Genomic DNA, 19,752 nt, shown 5'->3' with positions numbered 1-19,752 from the left:
TGACAGAATTAAGCATTGGAGAAATTAAGAAGGATATTATCAACGAAGAGAATATTTATTACTATTATTTACTAGTAAAACAAGCGAAACAACTGTGAACACGATTTCCGATTCTCGACTCGTATGTCATACTCTCGATTCTCAATCATGCTGCGTTTTTAAATGTCTCACGCGTGCAACATATATACATTCTGGCCACGTGCACCACTTACAAATCTCCACACAAATCTCCACGTGCCACTCTGAATCTCAAATATCCATGTTCATTCACTGAATCCTCTGTAACCGATACTTTACCATAAAAATGAATATATTGGCGATCGAAATCTACCAATTTTTCATTATCCGCCGCGTGAAAAATCGCAGCGTACTACGCCAAGGACCAAATTACCAATCGACAAACTTGATCGCGATATGGTTTCTCGGATATTCCGTATAACGCTGTTTGTTGTTCCGATATCGTCGTTCATACTCTTCGTTAAAGCATCGACTCCCTTTCAATCGTCGTGCCACGAGGTCGAAATGCCACGAGGAAGGTGAAATACAAATGGAACACGTCGAAACTACGCGGTGATTTCATTTCTCAGACATGCTGTACAATAATCTGATTTACCTCGTACGCTCTCTGTTCGACGTCGACGGTCCTGTAGACTTCGCGTAGGCTCGCGGGCCACGAGGTCGAGCATACGAGAAAAAGAAGACGAGCAATAGACGAAATACGATACTCGTCGTTACTCTGGAAACCTCGTGGTGTTTTCATTTTTGGGGCACCCTGTATAACAATCTGGTGTCATTGCGATACCCGACACTCTCTATCGAGCATCGACGACCCTCCAGACTCTGCATAGGCTCGCAGGCTACGAGGTCGAGTGCGCGAAAGAAGATGCATAGACAGAACACGATGCTCACCTTCACCGTCAGGTTGCCGATGGGGAAAGTCTTGACGACCGGGATCTCGTTCGGGGCATAGCGATAAAACTCTTGACCCCCTTTGTACCACTTGACGGCGTATAAAAGATCCCCCTCGGTGTCATACCAGCAGTTGAGTATCGCCGAGTCACCTTTCTTCACGGCCGTCGGTATCTGGATGCGCACCTCTCGCAAACCGGAGCAAATTCCTGCAACATACGGTTCACACGTATACAGCATAGCTGTCGTTTTGTATTTGATATTGTACGTGCACAGCGTGCAGAGTGTTGGTGCGTTCCGTTTCCTTCTCGCACCAACGACATCGATCCTAGAAGGTGTCGACCCTCTCGAGCGAGAATTAATGAGCTCGAGACCTGGGTTCAAGTTGGAATAGTATTCTCGAACTTTCTTGGTGGAAAGAGGAGGCAAGAAAAAAGAAAGAGAGCAGGGACGAAGTAGTAGAAGGAGAAGAAGGCGGTTGGTTGTAGGAACCGCGGCGATGCGTTTAACGACAGGTAGCTCCTGCTCAGACTATTTCAGAGGTTTTATCGTTGGGTTTTGTTTCAGCATGCAGTCAAGGAGCCCGCGGCTTTCCTTTTTTCGTTGCCTTTTTGGTCGAAGGGAAAGCTAAACCGAATTGTAAGCTCGGTTTCACGCTGCTATATTACGCTGCGTACACGAGCGAATTGTAGCTTTCATTGAGTTACACGACTGAAAATGTTCAAGTTTTTCGTGCATGGGTCGTGTGCTTGTAATTTTGCAGATGCACTTGGCTCCACGGTCTTCGAGACAGCCGCGTTTCACCGGAAATAATTGCGACTTCCGCCGCGATCCCGCTGAATAATAAAAATTCCGACGTGAATATTTTACTTAGAAAAATGCACGTCAACTCGTTCGTCCGGTGTGTTTCTCAACGTGCTTGGATTTTCGAACGCTGCTTGGAAATGGTGAATTTTGTAGTTGACCTTATTGGACACGCCACACTCGCCATTTCGCCCCGATCTTTCCAGATAAATTTTTAAATATAGCGGATATAAATGAAATAATAAATTCTCTGGAGTACAGCAGTCTCGAAGAAAGGAAAGGTAATTACGTAATAGAATATTCCGCCTTTGATCATCGTTTTCAAGCTGATTTCTTAAACGTAGCAACAAATGTGACCGGAGGAATAAATAAATAAATAAATAAATAAATAAAAAAAAAGAGGGGGGATTGATTCGTCATATACCGTTCCGTCCTCGACGAAAGATACCTTTTGCGATAATAGAATAGAATTAGTTATAAAATTTTGAAACGATTCTTAAAATTAGTCGTCCGAATAATCAGAAATTTTCCAAAACTTTCCGAAAATATTTGTCGTAAAATTGCTCGAGAAGAGTAGAGACGTTATACCGTAATGTACTGTTTGTCGATTGTTGTTTTTCTAAAGATGGTTTCGTAAACGGAGCAATAAAGGCTGACATAACGATAATCGAGGTTTATAGAGGATCATAGAGGAGCAAGAACAGCGTTTCGCGTGCAACACCGAAGGAAGATCGATGTTTGTCATCAGTGGAAATCGTGAAAGGGTTTGAGGCACTTCAATCGACCTGTCCGGAACAGATTCACCACTTTGAATGCAGTTTAAAGCACAACAGACAAATACCGCATAAACCGAGCGAAATGAATTTCGCTGATTACGGTCAACAGAATTTAATATCCTACGGGCTAGTTAGGCGCAATCTTCTGCAGATATTTTAAGCTTGGGAAAACAACGAATTATTGTACGACTACGTAAAGCGTGTGTTTTTTCTCGCTAATTAATTCCACTTGCGCGTTATCGTGTATAATGGTATTCGTAATTATTTAACGTATCGCTGTTTATATCGAAAATCCTATAATCGTATTATAATGTGAAATCAAAATTTTGACCTCCGCTTTATCCCTTATATAACCAAAATTTTGTTTGCTCGCGAGGCGTAAAAGTTGTAATTCGTTACAGTTTGTTTGCTTAATCTGAAATCTCCGTTTAATTATTATCGTAAATACGAGCAACGATTTAGTATTATTGCGATGCTGCATTGGTAAAATACGATGGTAAAATGATATCGAAATCGAATAAAATTAAAAAAGATACTGCGATTCGCGAAAGTATTTGGACACTAACAACCGTACAGCATTTTTACAAATATACTATGCGCGTTTAACGTTCGCACTCGAGGTAGTTTTCTGGGAGCTAACCGGTTACATACAGGGTGTAACATGTGCGAGTTATGCATAAAATTTCGTTGCGCGTATTTTGCTTATCTTCGCACGCGCAATTCTACCGATTGTTTTCTCGTGCCTAGGTAGTAATTAACCAAGTTCGAGTGTACTTGACAAATTTTCTTAGCTCGATCTTCTCGAAAAGTAGGCGTCGTACAAAGCAATTTTATTCTACTAGCTGTTTTCTTATTTCTTCGTCGGATAGTAGCTTATGGCCGTTCGTACGTGTTATTCGACCGCGCACTCTGTACGCCGAAAATGTTCACATTCCCGAGAATTAGTTTGGCAAGTTGGCCCAGTGTAATTTAACGACGCGAGTGCAAGAAAGCAGTTAACTAAATCCCGTCGCAAGGAAACGTTACAGTAGCGAAGACCATCGATTTCAACTAAATTTTGTCTAGCACGTAGAATCTAGTGCGGGCAAATCTAGAGCAAACCCGTATCCCATGCATTTGGATGAATATGCATTATTTACGAAGACATCTGATATTGAAGTTTCGAGAACCGAAGACTCGTCTTGATTGCTTAAGTATTTAAGTCGGATTGCAACTTCCCACTGCAATTGCACAACGTAAATCGATATTGAATACAATCTTATAACGCGTCCGTTAGATTATTGATAACTATTGTAAATTTCTTACCGTTCTATAACGGACGACTTATACTTGCTTTATTTATATCGCTGTAGAAAGGGTGCACGTATGTATATTTACGGACATTGTCCAAGGATACATAATATATTATAGCAGGGCGACACGCGATATAACGGTTCGCGCAGAATATTCGCCAACAACGTATTGTACGTATGTATAATAGATCGTTTCCAGATGATGTTTGCGAATTTATACGCGTCTTAATGCCCCGTACACAGGATTTTACTTACTCGTATCAAATTCTCTGATAAATTGTGTCTGGCAAAGTAAAAATTCTCTCCTTCTCTCTCTCTCTCTCTCTCTCTTTACATACACACACACATGTAGTAACTTGTGGATTCTTAGAGTAAGTGATAAGTGATGATGGTAGAGTTTAAAGTTTAAGATATTTTAATGAGTGATATTCAATAACAAAGGACAGACTACGATATCTTCGCACGCCGACTCACACTCCGTGTCCGCTCAACTCGCACTCTGCTTCTCGACTCACACTCTGGCCGTTGTAGCACTCTATTGTCTATTGCTGGGCCCATCGCACACGTGTTCTACAGACGCTCGTAGCCAGGGTCACGTAGGTCTTTTTAGCAAAGCTATTTACCTGAAGGACCCGGTAATGCATTGATGGAACCGACAACGCCTCGGCTCTCGCGACATTGTCTGTAGTTAGCTCGACGTTTCTTGGGCCCTTCTCCCCGATACTACACACATATATATGTCGGAGAAGCGTCAGGAATAGGGTTGTGGGCGTTTGATAAATCTGCATTGGACTTAGCCATCCTTATGGTATAACCAAGGTACGGTTTATTAACAAGAGTATGGATACTACAGACTTGACGATCAACCGCGGCGATTAGGCACTCGCGACACCAGCGATAATGGTCTTAGGTTCGATAACGAATCCGCGGTCAACGGGATGATAGATATCCTTGCTCACAAAATCTAACTCAAACGTGTAATACTCACAGATCGTAAGGCGTTACTCTTATCGTCGATGAGATCGCAAGAAAGAATGACTTTTCGTCCCGATGATGCCACAGAGGAAATCTATGATGGGATTGTGTCTAAGGACACGAGATCATCGGATTCGTCGAGTATAGCCCTCGTTCAGAAAGTAAGGGAAATTGACGTTGCTGTCAATTGGTCAATTTGGGACAAAGACTGCCTGTTCGTTTGAACAACCTTAATTAACAAAAACCTAGGTTTTATATCGGGTCCTCAGGCTAGCTGAACTTGTGCCATGTAGGTGCATCGACATCTGGTACTCACTTTGTCCGAAGGAACCGTTGGAATGTTTTACTGTCAAGTACCTCTACGGGTATTTCTTTTAACGAGAGCCATACTACCACTCCACACCTTTGCCAGACGACGCGTCCGTCCTTGAGCCCAAGTTTATTATCACAAATCGCAAATAAGTACAATAGAGTAGAATGACGGTAAATTGTTTAATTATAGCTGTGAACTTTAATTACAATTTTACGGATTTTCCCGAAGTTCCAGAGGGAAGGTCTCCGGTGTCCTTTCATCTCCGACATATATATGTTGAGAATTACTGTGGATTTTAATTGGCGAAATAAAAGTAAAGGAACACCGAGGTTATGCTTAGAATTCGTATTAAAATAGTTTTAGACTTATTTGATAAACATTTGCACGCGTCTCGGCACTTTCTTTGTCTCGCCCTCTTCCATACCACGCTACCAACGGAACAGTTACGTTCATCCGTTTTTCGAGACGCCGTGCACACGTGTGTCGCTGCTACGCGGCTAATCTAGTCCAGCACACAAAATTATATATATCTGAATAATGTAAATATATATAAAAGGAAGTATGATAAAGTAAAATAAAATTATTTAAATATAGACAATCGCGGTACATCGCAACTCGCAAAGCATCTAATACCATTGGGAATTTTTTGTTGAGGAAGATGCTAGGTTGGTACGATCACTAGTTCACTTTGCACAACGTGCAAAGTTGGCACGACTTCTAACGACGCTCTTTTGTTTTGGCGTTCGTCGCGTGTTAATTATCAGAGAGTATCCGCAGCGCTCTCGTGGCTGTGCGAATCAATTTGAAATATCGAACCTGAAAACCTATTTAATAATATTTCTATAACACATAACGCGGCTTGTAAACGTTTCTCCAACGATCGGTCGATCTTCCTAACGACTTTACAACAACAGATGCACGCTGTATCTGGAAATCGCATGCAAGTGGAAACACGAAAAGAAGGTCTTTCCATTAACCGAATGGAAGGCAGCACACAGGTGTCCACAATCGGGCAATTGGAGCTCTCAAAGGAGACGATCTTCGACCTAGCGAATCAAGTACAACAACCACGAACTCCCTACCGAGACTCGTTCGTTCCAATTCAAGTCTCGATTCAAGAAAATCAAAAGGAAAGCAGCTATCCAACGAACGAAAAGATGGATAGAGATAGAAGCAGAGGGGTAAAAGGAAGAATAGAAGTTAGAATGAAAAACGTTGGGAAACGGAAGGAAGGTTGGTGGGATGGCGGAGAGATCGAAGAGCAGTGGAACATCGAACGGAGGTGAACGCGCGGGACTCGGGAAATTAGGTTGTTAAGATTTAATCGGACACAGAGGCATTTTAAGCGTCCCGTTGTCCCATTCTCCGCGCGATGGGGGTTGGCGTCGCGAGGTTGGCCAGATTTAAATTGCACCGGCTCCCCTGAGCCACGCTTTCCCAGTCGCCCTGCCACTCTGTCCCGAGAAGATAGCGCAGGATCGTTAAGATTTCTGCCGGATTCCGTTCGCCGGAATTTCATTTGCGACTTGGCCCCGGTAGCTCACCTTTGCCCGGCCCCCCTAATTTAATCGTCGACAAGATTGCTTGGCTAGGATTGTTTAAAGAAGATCCTTGATGAACGTTTGAAACGGAGCTGTTGCTGCCTCGTCAGGGCGCGAGGATGTTTTCGCAGGCTCCATGGAGCGAGGGACGGCACACGAATTCGAAGGCGGAAGTTTCGGCATAGGGCAAGCGCGCCTTGTTGGAAGTAATTAGGGGATCACATGTTTCGGGAAATATCGAGGAATAATGCGAGTATCGTCGGGGTGTTTGATGTAAGATACGGCTCGCGTTAGGATTGTAGTATCGTGGATTTTCGAGTAGAATGGACAGACGATTTTACAAGGATGACGCGATACGCGTATGCGACAGGCAGATTTTTAGAAGAATGGCTTGAAATAATTACTAATGTAGTAACTGATGGATTCTTAGAGTAAGGACAAGTAATGATGGTAGGTTCAAAGTTTAATGTATTTTAAGAAGTGATATTCAATAACAAGAGGACCGACTACGATATCGTCGCACGTCGACTCACACTCCGTGTCCGCTCAACTCGCACTCTGCTTCTCAACCGCCTCTCTGACCGTTGCAGCATTCTTGTGTCTTTTGCTAGGCCCACGGCACACGCGTTCCGCAAACGCTCGTAGCCAGGGTCACGTAGGTCTTTTCGGCGAAGCTATTTATTCGAAGGACCCGATAACGCATTGATGGAGCTGACATCGCCTCGGCTCTCGCGACATTGTCTGTAGTTAGCTCGACGTTTCTTAGGCCCTTCTCCCCGATACTACACTAAGCTTACGGGAACGAATTTTTTTAGCGGAGGTGGAGGTTTACGGAAGGACGCGTTGTCGGCGAGGTAATTGGGAAATCGCCTATTAGCGGAAATAAGTTACACCGTGACGATAACAGGGAATATCGAGGAGTTTGACGTAAGACATAGTTCGCGTCAAGCGACTTTGAGACAGCGTAGCGAGAACTTTGAAGTAGAATGACGTCGATGACCTTGCTATCGTTTAGTACGTGAAATAAATTTAGGAAAAATCTGGGAACGATTTACAGATCTGCGAAAACGTAGTTTTCGATGAAAATGGAAGTTTAACAGTAGGTAGAAAATGGAAGGACGTATCGGTAGTCGCAGGTTCGAGGACGCGGCTAATATTGCGAGGATAATGGAGGATATCGTTGAAGTGTATGACGTAAGGTATAGTTCGTGTTAGACAACTTTGATGATGTGCTAAAGATCTCGAAGATGGGTGATGTATAATAATATGGTATATCATTATATTATGTAATAAGGTAGATTTCAAAGAATAATATGGAAACGTTCACTGTTTGTAGCTTTGTGAAAACATATCCTTCGTCGAGAATGAACGTCTGCGTATAAGAGATCGATAAAAGATCGACTCTTAGTTTTTAAGAATTAAAGGCAGGTACCTATAATTAAATTCACTTTTCGCCTTTTATATCCCGAAGTGTATCTTTTATGGAACCTTAAACGGATGAAATTCAATTAGTCTTCCTAAGACTGTTACTTCCAGAGGGGAAAGTAAAAATGTCGTTAAAATGCTACGGTACTTAGAATTATCGCTGATACCTCGGATATATAAAAACAGTGTATATTCTCAAGTTGCGTGATACGCTAGAAGAATTTCAAGAATCGTGTAAAAAATATAGGCGCGTTTGGTATAAACCGGATCGTTTATATTCACGCTTGATCTTTTTTTATCGTTTTCGGCTTACGAAAACTCGTTAAAACGTTCTAGAATACTTGAAAAGACGAATAGAAGAATTTCGGCTTCACGTTCTTTCGTTTCTTTAAATGAACGTTCGCCATTGCTTCATCAACGAACCAAATTTTCTGTCAATCGGACGAGAAACGGCCAATTCGCGGGAAACTCGACAAAACTCGGACTCGTCTCGTTTAAACCTATAAATTAATTTTCCAATAATGTAACCGAAGTAGACTTTACCGAAGCTTCTGATCCTACTAAACAAAACCTTCGTTATAGAGTATCTCTGAGAATCATGAAAATGTAAGCCGCCCATATAGTCAGCAGATGAAAGAGCATGAAATATACGAGAGTATCAAGATTTCGAGAGCAGTCGGTTCGCCGGAATTTCATTCGCGACACCGACCCACCTTCTGCCAGGCGGTCGTAATTTAATCGGCGATGTAATTGGCGGCGGGTGTGCCGGTCGTTTAAGAAAACCCTGGCGAATTCATTACGAGGCGGCGACGATTAAATCTTGGGCCCGTGAAAGCTCGTTCGTTCAGTGAAAATCATCGGGGATAGAAATGGTTTCGATAACTCATAACGTTATCAAAAGACTCGGCGAACAATCTTCCTGGCGATCGCAAGCTATGAAAATTGGTTCTCATGGCGAATAAACCGATTATATAAGAAGTTTGAAATCTGATGGATTTAACTTTGTAAGTCGAGTCGCGTTTCTTATGGCGAATGGTTTTACGAATTCCTCGATGCTCCGGCCAACTTAATGGTGCGAAAACACTTTACCGATTTGCATCGTTTTCGATCCGATCGTGTTTTTCTGCCGTTAGAGAGTTTCTCAAGTTCCATCAGGATCTTTTTGTTTCAGTTTTGTAACAATGTTTTCCGTGGAATATTAAAAGTCTCTTTTATTCGTTCAAACAGCACGAGGATATAAAAATTCGAGGACCGTAACAGAGTTGGCTGTCATCCCTTGCGTCAATTTGTCACGTTAAGAGGAACGAAAAAAAGCAGTTTGCTCTGCTTCTCGTTTTATCGTTTGTAGAGCTTAGCGAGAACTGCAAAAACGCATATTTTTCTAGAAACAAGATAAATAACGATAACGATGCACTGAGATATAGGTATATATCGTAATTGAAAGAGCAACGGTACAAATTGTATAACAGTGACACGCGATGTCGATGTTACGAGTTATCCTTTACGCAGCAGGAATTATTACTATTATTTTACAATTTACAGCGAAATTGTTTTACGATAATTCTCCTATTGGATATATCGTTGAACATCGACGTCTTTATTTCGATACTACACGGATATATCAACTAAATTCTTGTGTTTGAACTCTGTCGGACAATATATAACTTTCGTTAAAAGAAAGTGGTGATTGGTTGGACGAGAGGAGTGAAAAGTTCGGATGGTTGATTGAATAGTGAACGAAATTTGTAGAAGGAAAAGGTTAGGTTGAAAGAGGTCTGCAAACTAAATGAATGCGAGGAAACTCGGAAAAAGAGAGAGAGAGAGAAAAAGAGCGCTGATGGAAAGAAGCCAAGGATGTAGCCCGTGATATTGTTAAAAATTTTCAATTTACGCTGTTTCTTAGTTTTATAATAATCAATTATTCGGTTTAGCTACCTAACTTTGTTAGAATTTAATCTCGAAATTAAGATTAATAATCTGTGGAAGACACGATGTTCGTGTCGAAATAATATTATGTGATATTTATTAAGCAAAAATTACAGGAAATATAAGCGAGTATCGTGGAATGTCGACAGTTGGCTAGTTATTCTCAGACTGACTGACTTAGTGACCCATGGCTCTTGAGAAAACATTTCGAACAATTTGCAGTAACGAGTGTGACCCGAGTAGATGTCTGTGTGGCGGCACGTGCCACGGAACCTTCTAGCAGTTTCGCGATACAAAACGCTACGCCGTCAAGGCGCGACACCGACGTGCCCAATGTTCCATCCATATCCTTACGCTTCTTCCGCCGAACCCTCGGAAGAGCATGCACGCGCCAGCCGCCGTCATACATCCAACGAACGCACGCTAATGGGGATATCGCTGGGCAACGAAGGGAAGAATCAATCGGCTCGTCTGTACGCGATTAATATCGTTGTATTCCAACAAGCCTGTTAAAACTTGTTTCGTTATACCTTACACCTTAGGAAGTTTTGACGCTAACGATAGAAATCCGTAGTGTAGAATGTGTAATCTGAAAAAGAAAATTACCGAATACGAGATACAGGCTGGTCACCGAAATACAGTAACATCCAAAAAAGAAAAAGACTGTAAATCGAAGAATCGAACAACCACATGGATCGTTGCAACGACAATCGTGGTTCTGCGCGGCGTTGTAAATTTTTCAATAAGAGATGGAACTAAAGCTAAAGTATAGTAGTTTCTGGGGAATCATAAAGTCAGTCAGACGTCGTCTCGACGGACAAGCGTAGACGACACAGTTGTAAAAGTTAATAGAAATGACGGAAAATAAGTAGTCGAAGAGATCATAGATCGGACACAGAAAAGAATACTTTTTCGTTATAGCAAGGTTGCGAACGAAAATATCGAGAAATTGACACAGTGACGCAGGAATTTTATGTGACATTCTACATTTTTTAACAGGACGTATAGTATCCTCCGTGAGACCGTAAAAGACTGAGAAACGTCATGGTTTACGTGTTCCGGTATATCGACGAGTAAATTGACATAAAGCATAGACGATAAAGTTTCGAAACCTCGGTCATGGGTCAGCAGATGGTATATATAGGAAGACACAGTACGTACTCTCTCTCTAATAAAAAGATTCTAAATTAGAACATGGAATAAAGATGGTTGCACGACCGCACCGCGGATATTTATGCAAATTGTGTTCATACGAGAATACACGTTTTCATAAAATCATCAACGTATCGGTGGTGTACATTTTATTTATCCAAAATACCCTGTTTCACGTACGTAAAGATCGCATACACTGCACGGTATCGCCCGATTTAAACTAACAAAGAGTACAAATCATAAAGTCCTTTGAATTCGATTCAAACAGATTAGGAATAGTGGCGTTCAGGATACGATCGTTTAGGGAACATATCAACGTAACTGTCGCTTACAAATTCGATGACAAAACGACCGGGCCAATTATGCCGCGAAAAGGTCTAACAAATAGGACAAATCATAAAGTCCTTTGAATTCGATTCAAACAGATTAGGAATAGTTCAGGATACGATCGTTTAGGGAACGTATCAACGTAACTGTCGCTTACAAATTCGATGACAAAATGACCGGGCCAATTATGCCGCGAAAAGATCTTTCGATATGTTTCTTCTGACTGCAACTTACTTACCGGTCATCGAAGCGCTACGATATATTTTCGAGGATCGTCTGGCAGGAATGGAAAATCATTCGCTCGGCGATTTAAACGAATCACGTCGCAATACTCGTGAACGAGAGTGTGTGTATCGTATACTCCATCGGCTCGTAAAATCGGTCAAGCGTCATAGTTTACACGTTCGGGTGGCTGGACGAGGAAAGTGAGGGAAACCATAGAAGATAAGGGTTGGAAACTTCAGTCAGGGATCTCGAGAAGCGCGTACTAACTTCCACCTAGTGAGATTCAGAAGGTGCCAAGTAACAGCATACCAATTGATGCAACGACAACCAGAATTCTATGCGCGATTGTTGTAAGCTTTTGGACAGGGGACCGAATCAGAGCTGCATTTCACGAGACGCAAATCGAGGCTTCGTATCTTCCGAAATTTCGACAAATTGGCTCGTGCAAGCGTTCGAATATGTAAACTTCGATCATCTAACCAGCGTTACGACACTTGGCCATATCGTACAACCTATTATCCTTACGATTGTTCGGATTCGGGCGCGACATTAAACGTTCAGGGAGAACACGTTGCCGACTTCCGAGCAGGAACACGCGTTTCCTTCGACGATGAAACGCATCCAAGGCAATTATCTCCCACTCCGGATGATAAACACGGATGCAAATTAGCGAGATCGCGCGGATGGTGTCGCGAGGATTGCGTTTAACGTGCCTTAACGCCGACGATGCCACTACAATCAGGGCAAATTTCGTCTGTTTTGCTGTACACGGTGCTGCAGTTGTCGTTGAATTTCTACGCGAAAAACAAGTATTTTGTTAGGAGACACTCGTTTCGAAGAAAATCGGCTTTCGAAATCTTCGTGAACGAACGCAGCGTGCTGCGGCAACGTAAAATTCACGACATCCTCGTCCTAAGGTCGCCAAACAATTACGCTTCCAAGTTGGAACGTAGCCTCTTAACGCTAACACCGGCAACTGTTCTACCAAAATATGAAAATGCGTGTTTCAAATGTGAACAACGGTCAAAACGAAAGCCTGTACAAAAAGACATACGTATCGTACACCGAATCTTCCAAATCTCCGTCGTAAGTAACGATATGCAAAAGATGATAAATTGGTTATTTCTATTCCTTCTATCTCGTAGTATTTCCCGATCTCTTCTAAACCGCGATTTCCTTTTAACGATTGTCGAACAAACCGAATCTCCGAACATGGAAGAACAGTTTTAACCGTATTAAAAATAATTACTTCGGAATATAATTTTAATTGAACGTTTAACCAGTGCTAAAAACAAGCGAAACAAACGTCGCAAAAATACTTGACCTCGTTGAGCGAAAAATCCGAGTTGTACTACTAACGGAGCCAGCGACCCGAAACATCAAACGCTGCCATTCCTTGATATTTTAATCTACGATCCACGTATCGCTATATTTCGTCCTGTCTAGCCAGTTACTCGTGTCCCAGACCGCTTCCTAGCCATCAATCGAACCCGAGGAATTCTTCCGGTTTCTCGTAGCCGCGGTCTATAGCTCTTTCGAAAGAAATAGTAGGGGGGTTGGGCGCGGCAAGAATCGCTGGTTGCGTAAGAACGGAATAAGGAGCGGCGACCGGATGGGTCTGAATAAATCGGGTCGCTTGCTCGTCGGCAGAATTGCTTGGCCACGGTGGGAAACGACGATCCACGCTGCAAGAGTGGCGAAGCTATTCAACGGAGTCTGGCTGGCAGCGCGACGCCGCGCGATGCTGCGTGAAAGATGACAATCGTCGTGACTCGTTAACCTCTCGTGGCTGCTTGGCAAGGGGATGAAAAGAACAGCTACGACGAGGAAGAAAGAAACGGTAGCTGTAAGGGTGGCACAGAGCACGGACAGCAGACGGAGAGAAACACGTAGGAAGGAAGAACTGCGCGAGAGAGAATGCACCTGCTCCCTCCTAAGGGAGCGAAACGGCATGAGAAAGGAGAAAAACGGGGATAGGAAATAAAGAAGAAAGCGTGAGTGACGAAGATGGGACACGCTGCAACCGATCCGACCGACTTGCGTCTTTCGTACGATCGTGTAAGTGCACGCGTATCGGCGGAGGCTTGGCGAGATATGATTAAAAAGAGAGAGAGAGAATGGAAAATAGAATAAAGGGGGGGGGCAGAAACGGAGAAAGGATCACGCTGGAAGAAAATACACGGGAGGGGGGCGGGGAAGGGCGAAGAGGCAGAAAGAGGCAAGGAAAACAATCTAGCGGCGCCGCGCGAGTAAAGAACAAAAAGCCGGTCGGGAAACGGGAAAAAAGAGGAAGAAAAGAGCGCTCGATGTCGATGGAATCGCTACAATGGAATCGACGTTTCGACGCCGCGCGATCGTATTTCACGTCGGCGATTCGACGAAAGAGGGGTGTTCTCGCGGCTGAGAACCAAAACGAGACGCGCGAATTTCGCGCGCGGTTCTGGCTCCCGGCGTTTCTATCCGTGAGCTCGTAAAACCGCACGAATATACACGTTCGATTAAACCGCGGTTCTTCGACACGAATTTTTCAGCAGTGAGTTTATCGTCGGTCGTGTTTAAAAAGTTGAAAGGGACGAGAGATCAGCTGGATGAAACAGGCGGTAAAAAAAAAAAGAAAAAAGAAAAAAGAGAAGAACTCGATAGAGCGTCGATGAAATAACTGGACGATGAACGAACGCAAAGGATGGCTCGACGATAGAGGCCAAACTAACGGAGGGGGTTGCGATTTGTTGCGGCGAGTGAATTACGATAGAAAGAGAGGGGTGATCTGGCCTGAAACCGGCAGTGCTCGTTCGTGCAGCGTTAACGCAATTATCCATTGACACAATTAATCGTCAAATTCGCTAAATTTCCATCATCGAAACGACCGTTCGACCGTCCCAGAGCAGTGACCCTTGCAAGCAGCGTCTCGTCGTCGCGAGCCACCCCCCTTTCGCGAGTTCAACGCTCCGATGGATGAGAATCCTCTCGACTTCCTATTCTCCTTCGTATCTCGTACTTCGTCCAGGTCTTTGTTTACGTCTTTGTCTACGTCCGTCCATGTACCACTCGTTTCTCCTGCCATTTCCTCCTTTCGTATCCTATCCACCATCCTTTGTCTGCCTCTCCCCTCCTGCTGCTACTTCTTACGGTTTTTTTTTGCTCCTTCATCTCTCCGCACGAATCTGCACGGAGTAATTTTTTTTCGATCGATCGATACGGTTGTTCGTCGACGAGATATCGGTTCTCAAACGCGTTCGCCAATCGAGCTGTTCGATTCGCGTTCGACGAATAAATAGTTGCGCGGACAAATATTTTAACCGCCCGGTGACGAGTCGCCCTCTTCGGCCCTTCGCGTATCGTCGAAAAACGATCCCGACATCCGACTTTCGTTCGCAGTTTTCCCTTCCCTTTCGCTCGTTTCAACCTTGCTGTCCCTCTTCCTCTCTACTGCATATCCCCCGTGCGTATTTTGTACCTGTACATGTGTGCACGCGTATGTTCACTTTTTCGTTTCTCCTCTTTTACCTCTTTTTTCGCTTGTTTCCCTTTTTTTGTGCTTTTTCCATCCCCTAAACAAAGAGTCGGTCGATACACACGGTCGCGACACGTGAAGCGAGGTGAAATTACAAAATTTCACGGAAGCGTCGATATTCAACGAGTTCCTCTCTCTCTCTCTCTCTCTTTCTCGCTCTCTCCCTCTCCTTCTCTCCCTCCCTCTCTCTCTCTTTCTCTCTCTCTCCTCTCTGTCTCCTGTTCACGTTCGAACGGCTTGATTTCATGCGTTCATTTTTAATTGAAGCGTCCAGATCCGTTGGAAATCCGATGGCGATGATTTCACGAAAATTTCGATACACTTTCTTTCTTTGACTCGATATAACGGCCGTTCTTTCTGTCGTTATTCACAGGTGTTGGTTGATTTATCGCCTTTCGGCTCGACGGAAATCTTTTACGCGTTTCAGCGTGTAACCGCGCGTGCCGTTTCCTAATTCCTTAAGCGAAAAATAAACGAAAATGTAACCATCGTAAGTAGTGGAAAGAAACTCGGCGCTTGGTGAAATTAAATCGCGTTTCAATCCCCTCAAAGAACGAGCCGCACGCTTTTCACCAAACAACCCCGCCGCTGGTGCATGAAATCATACTTAAAATTCATGCCTCTGATCTCATCCGGCAGCTCGTGTTCCTTCCACCCTCCAGCTTGCTTCAATCTCGCTCTATCAAAGAGAAAACCACCGACGAAACTGAGAGACATCGACGTGCCGACACACGTCGCACACAATTTACGCGAATCCTCTTAAATCTATCTAAAATAATCGGAACCTCGTTCAATCGCCTAAGAACACGCGACGAAACTTCAAACCGCTGTACGCGTGAACGTTATTTTATCGTGCCTTTGGGATAACGGGCTTCGTTCGAACGGAGAATCTAATCCATACAGGACGCGAGACACGAGGGGCAACGGCCCGCAAGGATGGCCGAGAAGCGAGGGTCAAGCAGGGGCAGAACGACGGACGAAGCGGAAGGAACGTACGAAGACCAGGGACGAGAACAGTCGGACAGAATTTCTACGCACAAGGATCACGAAAACGTGGAAAGAATGCAGCGAACGATCGCAGGATCGTGTTACGAATAATAGACGCGAATTTGACGATATGGTTCCACTCACCCACGATATGAACGAACCAGAGGATTTTCAATTCCATGGATGCTCTCCTGCAGTGGTCGTCCTGCGAATATCACGTTCCTACTCCTGCACAGATCGCTGGTGGTTACGATGATCGTGGCACGTCTGTGTGTGGTCGTAACGCGGCCGGCGCGACGCGTCTCTTCGCATGTCGCCCTTCCAGCGCGTGTTCTCTCCCCTTCGCGTGTCCAGTGCGTGTTCGCGTCCTCTGCTATGTTCCCGCTGGCACCCGAGCGAACGACAACGACAACGACCACGACCACGACCACGACCACGACGTCCCCTTACATAATAGCAACGTCGCGCACGGTCGACGAACAGTCGTGCCCCCGACGGCTAGACGAAGGACCAAGCGGCGTATCGGACGGTGTCGTGCGAGGCGAACGATGCGAACAACCCCCTGTGCGGTGTGTGCGCGGTCTGCGGAGCCCGGCTCTTCCGACGATGCTCCCTCGTAGCCTGGCGTTTCGCGCAGAATCAATTTCCTTGCAAAACGACGTCGAGGAGCGGCGCGAGTGCGAGTGCGCGCGCAAGCGCTCCGCAACCGATCTCTCTCCGCTATTCCTCTTGGCTCGTCGCCGTCGTCTTTCACCACCACCGAACCAGTCGACGAGGGGCGAGGATGGTCGCGGAGGACGCGCGATAGCAAAGCGAGAGGATATCGTTTGCGTGTGCCGGTAAGCCGTACACTGTGTCAGTGAAATCTGGCCCACCGATAGATTCCGAGCAACCCCGAGCCGATAGGCCAACCCCTTCCTTCTCTTCTCTTCTCTTCTCCCTACCCCCTACTCTAAAATCATCTACTCCCACCCTTCCCACAATACCCACCGTTCCTCCTTCTCTGTTCCTCCTCTTCTTCCAACCGTGTTAACTCGTGGCTGCTTCGTTTCAGGAACCTCTTCGTCCTTCGTAAGCCGGCGAGTATGTGTTCGCGGAGGACGCGAACGCAGACGCGTCCCTTGTGCAACGCGGAACGCTAAACTCGTAGCGGAGCATCCTTCTTCGCGACACACAGAGACGCATCCTTGCCCTTTGTGCATGCTTCTATTGTTCTGGAAGCGGAGCCAGGTACCGGGCCACCGATACCGGCAATTCCTTTGCAACCGGCACCGTCCTGACACACGTCGTTCTCTGTTTCGTAGAAGAGGCTGGCTGCTGAGAGGAGGAAAAGAAAGGGAAGAGCTCGCGAGATCGCTCGTCGTTTTCGCAGATTCTGTCCGCACGGATGCCCGACGGATGCTTTCGCCCGTGCCCGCGGGCGACTCCAAGTCGCTGTACTCGATAGAGTCGGCTCTAATCGACTGGAGATCGAAGAATGGATTCAAGCAGGTTGTCCCGAGACGCTTCGCTCTCCTTGTTTTTTTAATGAAATTTTGTTGCGTAACACCTGTTGGCCGACGTTACCCCTCTCGTGGCCCGATTCCGACGTTTATTTCTATGGTTTCGCGAGGCAAGGAAACCGAAGTCGTCCTTGGGGAAGTACGAAAGTCTATCGTTCTTGCTTCTTGAACTTGGATTCGTTTTTCGGCTTTTCCGACATACACCGACGATATTTCGCGATACGTGGTAAGAGTCGAACGCACTTGAGCGCGTTCGTTTTTTAATTCACTATCGTAGATTCGTTATCTTAAGTGTCAAGTACTCGAGATAAAATTTATCAAAGACTTTCAGTTCACACTAACGCGTAAGTGTCCTAATAATAATAATCGTGACTCGCTAGAGTATTATCGTAATTACAGACGCGTTCGTACGTGGTCGAAATTCGATACTCGAAACGTATACTTCGTTTTTTTGCAGGGGGTTGTCGTCGCATGATTTTATTACGCGTGTTTGTCAACGACTTTACGCCGATAAAAATTCGTCCAAGTTGGAAACACCGATACATCGTAAATTTCAATTTCGCGGCGATCTCTGGGATAAATCGCTCCGCGGGAAAATCGGGGGGGGGGGGAAGAAGTTCGGTATCGATATATTTCGCGCATAATCGAGTGTCTTCTCGAGAACGATCGGATATAAATAGATTCGATGTATCTCGATCGTTGAACCGCCGCACTGTTTTAATATTCGCGGGGAAAAAGACGATTCTCCGTAGTAAATCGTCGCTGTCTCCGGTGAGAGAGTGCGTTTGAAAAAATGCACGGATCATAGACAGGGTCGGGAAAATGGCGAATCTAAAGCGTCATCCAAACAGCGTTACTCGAGGCATCCAATTTCCTGTTAATATGTGGCCAGAAAATATATAGGAGATGGATTTCCATGATCTTGCTTTTCTCCCGTGGCAATTTTTCAGAATAATCTGTCGGAAAATTTGCCACCGGATGCAAGACTCTGTCGCTTATATACCTATATGTGTGTGTGTGTGTGTGTATGCGCTGGTGCTTCGTCACACTTAACTTCTTTTCGTTGGATTGCACGGTTTTTCAATAGCTACGTCTCCAGAGGATGATGGATTTGGTTAGCATAAGTAGCGTAATGTGGTCACCTCGATCTCTCCAGACCTCTCACTTAGATATATTTTTTGTCCTCCTTTTTATTTCTATCGCGCGTAAATGGAATTTTCGTTAGCTGTTGCGCCCAGTGAAAATCGACGAACCTCGCGACCCGCAACAATGGCTTTCGAAGTCATTAAATAATACACAATGGCTTTCGAATTGCTCGCGCGACGAACGATATTTTCAGCTGCTTTGTGGAGTATGTTCGACCAGACACTACGAGCATCTGTATAACCCGGAACAATCGTAAACCAACTGGTTGTTCTGCTCGTTTATCGAGTTGTTGTTGTTCGCGTCTTTCAGAATCCGGATTTCACTGACGAGTCTTTTCGACGAGGATTTTGATGAACGCGACCACGTAACTGGCTATAACGCGGTTAAATGGCCGCACGATTACGCGTACTCGCTTGACAGTACGAGAATTACGAGAAAATAACGAAGAGAAATTATTTCACGAGATACATTTCACGCTAACCTATGGCGACCTATGGGTACCTATGGCGAAGCTTTCAAAGTCCGTTCGATGCGTGTTCTAAATAGAAATTTCTCCGGAGCGGAGATCGCACGATGAATTATATTTTTATCGATCTTCAAGACGAAAAAGTCCTCAAGACGAATAAGAGTACTTTGCTACGACGTATGTAGTTGCAAAGGGAAACAATCTGTTCGTTAGTCAAAAAAATAGGAATCTTTTGAAATAACCAATGGACGTACAAAGTTTTACAAAAGATCATTAGGCGATATAATTACTTTTACGACGTACGCTACGGATATTTATACAAATATCCAATAGTAGCTGATAATAGAAAACGTGATCGTGTTATTAATAATTTTCTACTTGGAGTTCGGTTATCCAACTCGAGCTTCCATCTCACATCTAATTTCTGACAAATTCAGATTTGTACTGCTTAATTCGAACCTCGTTATTACTA

The 19,752-nt window shown here is 44.6% G+C and overlaps 1 protein-coding gene across 1 annotated transcript in view; it reads right to left on the bottom strand.

Moving 5' to 3' along the window:
- Window positions 1-17,064, bottom strand: part of LOC117158624 (cell adhesion molecule 3-like) — a 42,782-nt gene extending 25,718 nt beyond the window's left edge. The window contains exons 1-2 of the mRNA XM_033337723.2: window positions 16,311-17,064; window positions 910-1,118 (exon numbers count right to left, since the gene is read on the bottom strand). Coding sequence (XP_033193614.1) covers window positions 910-1,118; window positions 16,311-16,347 — 246 coding nt within the window. The 5' untranslated portion in view covers window positions 16,348-17,064. The remainder of the gene's footprint in view (window positions 1-909; window positions 1,119-16,310) is intronic.
- Window positions 17,065-19,752: the final 2,688 nt, after the last annotated feature.

Source organism: Bombus vancouverensis, chromosome 5 (genome assembly GCF_051014615.1).
Source record: "Bombus vancouverensis nearcticus chromosome 5, iyBomVanc1_principal, whole genome shotgun sequence".
NCBI lineage: Eukaryota > Metazoa > Arthropoda > Insecta > Hymenoptera > Apidae > Bombus > Bombus vancouverensis.
This window is presented reverse-complemented; position numbering and strand designations above follow the sequence as displayed.